General features: G+C 33.6%; 1 protein-coding gene across 1 annotated transcript; it reads right to left on the minus strand.

The window, feature by feature from the left end:
* Positions 1-1,740: 1,740 nt before the first annotated feature.
* Positions 1,741-7,320, minus strand: LOC148275279 (WD repeat-containing protein 89-like). The gene is made up of 6 exons (XM_088235929.1): positions 7,081-7,320; positions 6,059-6,240; positions 4,855-5,118; positions 3,614-3,705; positions 3,195-3,297; positions 1,741-1,929 (listed from the first exon to the last, which is right to left on the minus strand). The coding sequence occupies exons 1-6, from the start codon at positions 7,226-7,228 to the stop codon at positions 1,783-1,785; spliced, it is 936 nt and encodes a 311-aa protein (XP_088092055.1). The 5' UTR covers positions 7,229-7,320; the 3' UTR covers positions 1,741-1,782.
* Positions 7,321-9,042: the final 1,722 nt, after the last annotated feature.

The raw sequence follows: 9,042 nt of genomic DNA on the forward strand, positions 1-9,042 counted from the left end.
AGGTTATATTAAACACGTTACCTTTAGTCAATTTTATTTTTAAATGAATTCTTTTAATGTACGGCGGTTTTAAATTTATATTTACGAAATTAAAGATACTTATTTTTATACTATAATTGTAAATTTAAGGTTAAGTCAAAAACAATGTATTTTCAAATGTGACTGTGTGATGGTTGCACTTTGTCTATTTTTGAGCTCAATCTATTTTGGTTGCATTGTGATTTGTTTAAGACTAATTGAAATATGTATGTGTTTTATTTCTATGGTGAAAAGTGAACATTTTCATGAAATTATTATACGCCTTGAACGCAACACTTGCAAGTGCCATGAATTTTATTTACAAAGTTCAATAAAAGCTCACCCCGAATCAATCTTTTATTTCGATCCTTTTCCTAGATTTACAGATATTCCAACAGACAGAGATATGAAAACAAATATATAGGTTGATATATAGGCTTTTAGAAGGCTTATGACCTCCGATTTATTAATTTATGCTTAGTTCAAGTGCCTTAAGCTATATTATTGATTAAATCGGCATTAACTTTGTGTAATATGATTAACATGATTAAATATATAATTAGTAAAACACTCTGTTTCATTAATTATATATCGAGGCTTTACTGACAGAATGCATTAAGTCATTAAAAGGAGTTCCGAGATAACAGCATTTCACACGTTCGGTGCGTTGGACATGACTCCCGTGTCTGCAAAATTGTACCCCTGCGTTGGTCACTGGAGCCGTGTCATGTTGGTGCTTTCTGGGTTCCCAACTAAATATTCTACAGCATGTCTACAATTGCTGTATTTCTTAACACTGAAAAACCTGTACTTCTATCTACTAAAAGAAATTTCATATTTTTAATATAGTTTTCGCGTTTTGAAAATTGCTGTCAGTATTACGTCATTGTTCGTGATATATTGAATGCAGTGAACATGTTAAAGCTTTTTTTAAAGCTTTGGAAGAATAGTCCTTATTCTAGACATAGCATAAAATTTGAAATAAACATCTTACATCTATATTAAAAAAATATTTGAAATATATAAAGACTTGACTCAATGCATTCTGTCAGTATGGCCTCGATATTTATTTTCATATAATTTCTGTTTCCTTCTTCTGGTTTGCACTGCAATATTTCATTGTTCTTGGACTGGCAACTGGCAACTTCATCATTATTCCCTTTCCACACCTATTGGTGCATAGGACACTGCATTGGTATACAAATCGCAGCGAATCTTGATCATTTTTGTTACATGAAGGCAAGATGATCAGTCTTACGTTTCAGGTGCCAATCCAGAGACTATGAAGTATTCTAGTGTAAAAACACCTTTTTGAATAAATATTTCATGTCAACCATGTCCGGAATCGTACCCAAGTCCTCTCGCATGGTAGGCAAATGCGCTGACCACTACACCACGAGGTTACCTTCCATATTACTTAAATAATCCAGATGCGCTGCAATTGAAGTACCAATGGAGTGCCCCGTGCACCCTGGGTACGGATAGAGAAAGTATGAGGATTATTATTTGTTTTTTTTCTACTTGTAATTATTTTCTTTTCTCGACATTTTGGTGCAACAGAGATGGAAAACATTTTTGAGAAGAGAATATAGAAGTCTAGGCATTTATGGGACTTATGACCTGCCTATGAATTACACCAATATGTAATTTATTTGAAAAAAATATGGATAACTAATAAGCATTGCTCTCACAACTACGTCAGAAATAAACACTACACAAATAAAAATTTCAAATATTTATTATATAGACATGCTGTAAAATATATTAATATGGTTTTTCTTTATGAATTTTCATTTTATTCATTCCGGTTAGTAGTTTATTTTTTCCGCGTGAAAGTTCACTATGTTTACTAGGTTCACTTTTCCATAGAGTTAATAATCCTGACTCTCCTCCAGTAAACAAAAGATCGTTCTGAAAAATTACACAAAGTTTTAATAATAATATTTGGCTTCAGGGCCACTTTTTGTGAAAAATCCCTTCAAGGGTGCTCTACATTTAAAAAATCTAAACTTGCATTCTAAGCTAACTCTACATTTCAATCATTTTGATTTGAAAATTGAGGGTATGATAAACAAAAGAGGTAGGATTTTATTTGAGATCTGGACTGACTGACGACGGTACTGTCGATGGTTTGCAAGTGTGAAGGCAATCGGTTCCAGCCAGAGGGGCAGCTACGGCAAAAGTACAATCTTCGAACCTAGTGATTTGGAGTTTGACAAGTTTTCCTCTGCCTGAATCAAATGCTGACCTAAGGAGTAGATTTTCTTTAACATGTATTTTCCCTAATTACATATATGTATGTATATCTTAGAGCTATTTCATGAAATTTAAATTCTGTCCAGCAAGGCTTATGTATATTCACATACTACAACAAGATGAAGAACGTTTTAGAGAGGGAATATAGAAGTCCAGGCATCTACAAGGCTTATGATCAGTCATTGGCTGGTTTAAGTGGCCACTTTACACACTGTGTAACATACACCATTCTGCCTATATTTGAACATCTGTATTGCTTCAATTCTTCTGTTGATGTTTGTGAAGTTAACGAGCTGCGACTAATTTGTGCATTATACAATACAATTTTTACTGAGCCAAAATGTGATCAGTTTTCTGATATACTCGTAGCTTTAACATGATAGGTACTATGTTACTAAGGCCGAAAAATATTTTTTTATACAAGTATTAAAATTTTGAAAATTCGTGTTGACTACAGCGACAAATATCGTTACATCTTCCCTTTGCAATCAGGGGCCCACTTATATGAACTTAAGGGTTAAGACAAAAGTATGTGTTAAGTAAATAACAGCATTTATCGATACTACTCCTGGCCGATTACCTTCCTTTACCATCCTTCTCTTGACTCAAAATTAGAAGATTCAGATTTAGAACAAAAACTAAACAATATTTTTCACTTCACATAAAATAGCATAAAAGTGGTTGGATTCGTCGCGCGCCGTTGAAAACATTGTTACATTTTATAGTTCATTTTGTCATCCATTGCCCGAAATTGAAGAAAATTCTGATCATATTAAAGGTAGGTTTCCATTCCATGTACCTATCCTTTCTTAAAATATTTCCCTATCACAAAACTGAATGAAATTCGTTTTTCATTTACAGTCCGCCTTTTCGTTAACAGTATGAGATACTTAAAAATAGTTGTGGAAGCATATACAGACCTCGTAATCAAACCAACTGCATCTAACTATTTGTTTATTCCCGTTGTAATTTGAAAGTGGGTTAAGTTTGTTCTTATTGATTTGTAGAGTTCTCAAACATTTTCTAAAAAAAAACACTTTTATGAAATTAAATGGTTTTCAACACGTTAAACTTAAAATTAGATTTGAATTAAAATTAATAAAAAGTTTAAAATATTGCTTAAAGTTATGTACAGTCCCATTCAACTCTTTAATAACCTCAACTTTAGTTTTCATATATAACATTCTAGTGTGCCTACTAACACAAACAAAATTGTTATGTTTACTTGGTTCACCGACAGGCACTAACACATTAACATAGGGTTATTAAACATTCAAACGCACTGCATGTTACTTTATTTTATTTATTTAAAAATAGTAATTAGTTTAATTGTTATTACCCTTGATCTGAAAATGAGCCAGCAACAACTATTGGATTACCATTGGAAGATTTATGGACATCTATTATGTAACAATCTTCGATATTGTCTTCCTGAAATTTAGAAGACATATACATCATGTACATATATATATTTTAAATAGGAATAACCTGCTAAGCCTATATTTTGGGGCTTGTCAGCAGGTGGGATAGAGGGGATATGGAAGGAGGTAATGAAAAATACACCACAACACCCAGACCGATTGAGAAAAAAATCTTTCTTGGATTTTTCTTTCTTGCAACTGGCGGGAATCGAACCCGCAAAGCTAGTTTCACAGTTGGTCGTCTAACCAACTGCGTCACGGCGCCTAAAACTAATAAAACTATTTATGTTGTTTTTAAATTTTACACAATTTGCCATTTACTTTGGATATCGTGGGTCACTACAACTGGTCTGTCTGTGGCATTCATGGAGGATAAAAAAAATGTTTTTAGTTGGTTACTCTCAAATGCTGATTTTGAATTTACCTAGTTGTATTCATTACCTTGTGATATATTAAATAGATTGCTCTTCTTAATTATTAAATCTGAACTAATTACATTACACCTATTTTCCTACTTGTCTTTTTCCCTATGCAAGCCAGAGTATCAAAAGAGACAGATTATACCATATTATGATTTATAAAAAAAAAATCTTAACATTCAATTTGATGGAATGTATAAAACTAGAATAGCTTTATACATTCCATCAAATTATAATTCTAAGATAGTTTCAAGAAGATATGGATCTGACACTGCGGAATGTGCATGAGAGCTTAACAAAACATAGCAGAGACAAGCATCGTAGTGTAGTTTGTTAGATGGCCAGCTGTGAAACTGGCGTCCCGGGTTCGGTTTTTCGCCAGTTGCGAGAAAAAAATTCAAGAAAAGTTTTTTCCTCGATTGGTCTAAGTGTTGTAGTGTATTTTTTAAACTTCCTTCCATATCCTCTCTTTCCCATCTGCCGACAAGCCTCTAATATCGGGCTAAGCGGGCTGTTCCAAAAAAGTCTGATTAACAGAATTTTAATTTAAAATTAGTGAAAAAAACAAATACAAAATATTTACAATACATCGCCATTAAAAAAATTCTGAGATTTATACGGTAAAACCTATCTACAATAATTTTAGATGATAGTAATATCCAAATAAAAAAATAATCGGTACATTCTGAAATAAACAAAATGAATAAATATTTGACGATCATAATTTGATTAATTATTACCTTTATTGCTTTAGATATTTCTTCTCTGGTGAATTTGCATATTTGATCGGCAGTTTCAAAATTCCACAGTTGAACCTCCACATTGTCTGTCACACAAGCCACTGTGTTCTCTGAAATAATACTTATTTTGTCCACTGGACATTCTGTGTTGAGAGAGTATTGTAATGCGTCATCCTCGCTGAGTTCTGTTATGTCAAATATGTTGATTAATCCGTCTACACTCGCCGTCACTAGTTGGTCTGATTTAGACTTGTCGAATTGGACCTAAAACAAAGAAAATACTCTTGAGATAAAAATTTTATAACTCTAATAATATTTATTTATTTATTATAGATAGTTTATATAGTTCCATTTTTATGAAATTCATCTCATGGGGGCTGTGCACTAAACAACCCAACACGTCTTGCAGCTACAGAGCACACGGACTGTTAGAAATCTAGCCTCCATTCACACATTACAAAAAAAATGTCCGAGAAGTGTTTTTAATTTCTGGGAATCTAGATAACATGACCTGCAGCTACAAAGCACACGGGCGGTTGAAAATCTAGACCCAATTTTCCCTTAATAGTATGAATAATAACTTACAAAAGTTGGTTGGATTTTTTAAAAGTTTAATTAAGAACCGATTTATTATTATATTAGTTTTCTTGTACTGTGAACTTGAGTTATTATTAAATTTGGTTTTCTTGTTTTGGTAGCTGCGAATACGCTCCTATGTTCAGAGCATATTGATAGGTTATAAAAGCCAACGCAGGTGGCATTATACATAGGTCTCTTTCTCGACAATTTATTCAGACTAAATATCCTTAATTTTAATATTGGCTCCAGCGAAATTTAGCCGCCATTGTGTTATATTTATACCAAGTTATAAATAAAAAACGAGTTATAAAGTTACAAGTCATGCAATAAATATTGAGATTTCCAAACAGAAAGGCCGCGTTTTTATTCTAGCAGTTCAAAACATACAGCCCCACACTTCAACAATAGTTTCAAATTACGGTAAAGTAATTATTTAAATAATATTAATATTATTAAAATTCTAATTAAACAGTTTGTTATCAAGTGCTTAAACATAAGCAGTTTTTTTATATTTTTAAATACAATATACAACAGACTTATAAAATACTGCAGAATTAAATGATGTTTAGATATTATTTAGGTCAGTTATATTTAGGTATCAGTAAAATAAATATGCAAGGCAAACCTGAATAATGTCATCCAGGTGCGAGTTCCAATAAGCTCCGAGTAAATTGATGTTTCTCACATCCCAGAATAACATAAAGGCGTCTCCCTGGATAGATTCACTTCCACCGCATAATACTCGGTCGTTACAAGACACGTCAAATGACAGTAGCGGCTTTGTGAATAATTTATCTTCTGGCTTCTCTATAACATATTTTAAAAATATTAAATTTTAACAAATAACAGTTTATTATGCGACCCCTTAAATTTATTTCAAGCACTGCTGTACAGTTTCAGAAACAGAAAGGCATAGGTCTTTCCATCAACGGGTGTAGTATTAGGTATTGATAATTTGTATAATGCCATTTTTTGTGAAAGTCTCAAGGGCACCGACAATAAATATCCCATAACCTCTTGCAGTTACAGAGTGAAAAGACGGTTGGGATTCTAGTTCCTCATTTCCAATTAAGGAAGATTTTAATAACGGGTAGGAGCTGAATTACAGCACGTTTGGCAGCTACAAAGCAAATGAATGGTAAGAAATCACATAGTTTTCAATATTGACTATAGATTTTAGTTTTTTTTTTTAATAATCATTTACAAACTATGTGAAACGTTTTTGGGTTCCTAAAATTATGGGCATTGCACGATACAGTTAATAATCTTATAGAAATATAAAAGGTCTTTTCATTTTCTTCTAGTCTCCAATGTTTTGAAATGAAAGTGCTGAAGTCTTTTTCGTAAGTAGTTAGTCTCAAGAACTAATTCTAATGACATTTGTATAACAGCCTTAAGATTTTTTTATACAGATTCAATAATGATATATATTTATTATAATGCGGATTCCTAATGGTTTATCCATATTCCATTTTACTTAATAATATATTAATTTATTTAATCTTGATAATAAGAGACAGTAATTATGAGTAGAGACTTAAATTCAAATTTATTTAATGCTTTTGAATTATTCACTCATAAATTAAATCAATCATAGTTGTGATTTTTATTATTTTTCTTTTGTTTGTTATTTTTGACAGACCCTACCTTCAAATACAACTGTAGGTTTATCACCGGCTCTCTGGTCCCAGAGTGTAATGGTACCGTCTGTGGAGGATGCATATAACAGATTATCATTTACAGGTGAAAATTTCACATCACTGAAGGTTCTGTTTTCAACACTGAATTTATTCATTTTTGTTAAACTTGATCCATTATGGGAGTATACTTCACAACTCGAATCCGAAGCGGCGATGCCGATTTTTTTACTGCGAAAAATCAATAAGATATTAAAAAATAATATAAGTATTCAGGATAAATCTGAGACAAGTATAATTGATAAGATTAAGAAAGGGTCTCTGAGATGGTTTGGTCACGTAGGACGAATGGACGACGAGAGAATGGCAAAACAAGTATATATGGCAAAAATGAACGGCAACGTTAGACGAGGACGACCAAGGAAGACGTGGCGTGATCAGATAAACCAAAATCTTAAGTCTGGTCATGTCAAAAGCAGACAGAACCGAAGGGCATGTATGACAAGATGTATGAATGTGGAAGAGGCTAGGATTGTATGCCAGGATAGACGCGTGTGGCGGTCCATTCTCTCTGCCTACCCCTACGGAGAAATGGCGTGATGGTAGTAGTAGTAGTAGTAGTTCAGGATAATTTATATGGCGCCATTTTTGTGAAAATCTACCTCAAGGGCGCTGTACTATAAACATCCCAACACTTCTTGCAGCTACAGAGTGCATAGGTGGTTGGGATCCTAGTTCCTCATTTTCAATTATTTAAATTTTTGATAATTTTATAGGAGCTAGATTACAACACGTCTTGCAGCTACTGAGTGCACGGACGTTTAAAAATCTAGCCCCCATTAACACTGTACAAAAAAAGACTTGTGGGCGGTTCAAAAACTAGATGCTGTTTGCAGTCGAAGTTTATGTTAGAAATAAGTTTATGTTCATTTAATGCATAGGACCTATTCTCCTCTATGGATGCGAATCGTGGTACCTCACTAGGGCGCAAAACAGCAGAATTCTGAGTTTTAAGAACAAGTGTCTGAGAAGAATCTTAAGTGTGCGGTGGTTTGACTTTGTGCAGAATGAAGTAATAAGAGAACAGACGCAGCAAACTCCGGTGACAACTGTCATCAAGCGGAGGCGATACAGTTGGCTTGGCCATGTACTCCGGATGCCTCCTGAGGACCTTAAACACGCTTGCCTACTTTACAAGGCATCTGGTTCTTGACGTCCTGGACGTCCACTGCCGACTGTTCGTCGGCAGTTCATGTCAGAACTACGAGACGCGAACCTGACTTGAGAGGATGCACAGGAGCTTGCAGCCGACAGAGATGCCTGGAGGATCTTCGTGGACACCATATGGTCCAACTAGGGAGCGGACATGGAATGATGATAATAACGATGTTCATTTAATTTACATAATATGAATGCGAGTTGATATCACCAAAAGTCTTGCAGCTAGGAAGCACATGGACGAGTGGAATTCTAGCAACTTAAAAAATATTTTAAAAGGTTTGAAAAAAAAAGTACAAGTGTACATGATACAACAGCACAAAAATAAAACTGTAAAAAACTAAATTAATGACATTCCTTCACACATTATGGTTAGCAATGGTCAATAACCAAAGGGTATGTATTGTAAGTCTTCACCATCCATTGTTGTCTGCCTGTTTGGTAATTATTGTAAAACATTTGGCTCACGGCTGCTCGCGTCTTGGGAGATGGTAGACGCACATGTCATCGTGTAGTTAGTGTAGGTAGTAAAGGATGATGCTTGTTCCTCTTTGTTTTTTATTATAAGACGCTAATTTCCCGCTCAAAATTTCTGATTACAATTATTTTACTCCGATTTAGATTTTAGATGAACATATTACGTTTGATGTGAAATATTTGTTTTTTTAATAATGTAGATAAGAAGCACTATTATAACATTATACAGATTTTGTTCTAGATACCTAGTTAAATTTAGACATTTGATCGTAACAAA

Source organism: Micrasema longulum, unplaced genomic scaffold (assembly GCF_059751315.1).
Source record: "Micrasema longulum isolate JH-2025_06_02 unplaced genomic scaffold, ASM5975131v1 h1tg001469l, whole genome shotgun sequence".
Taxonomy (NCBI): Eukaryota; Metazoa; Arthropoda; class Insecta; order Trichoptera; family Brachycentridae; genus Micrasema; species Micrasema longulum.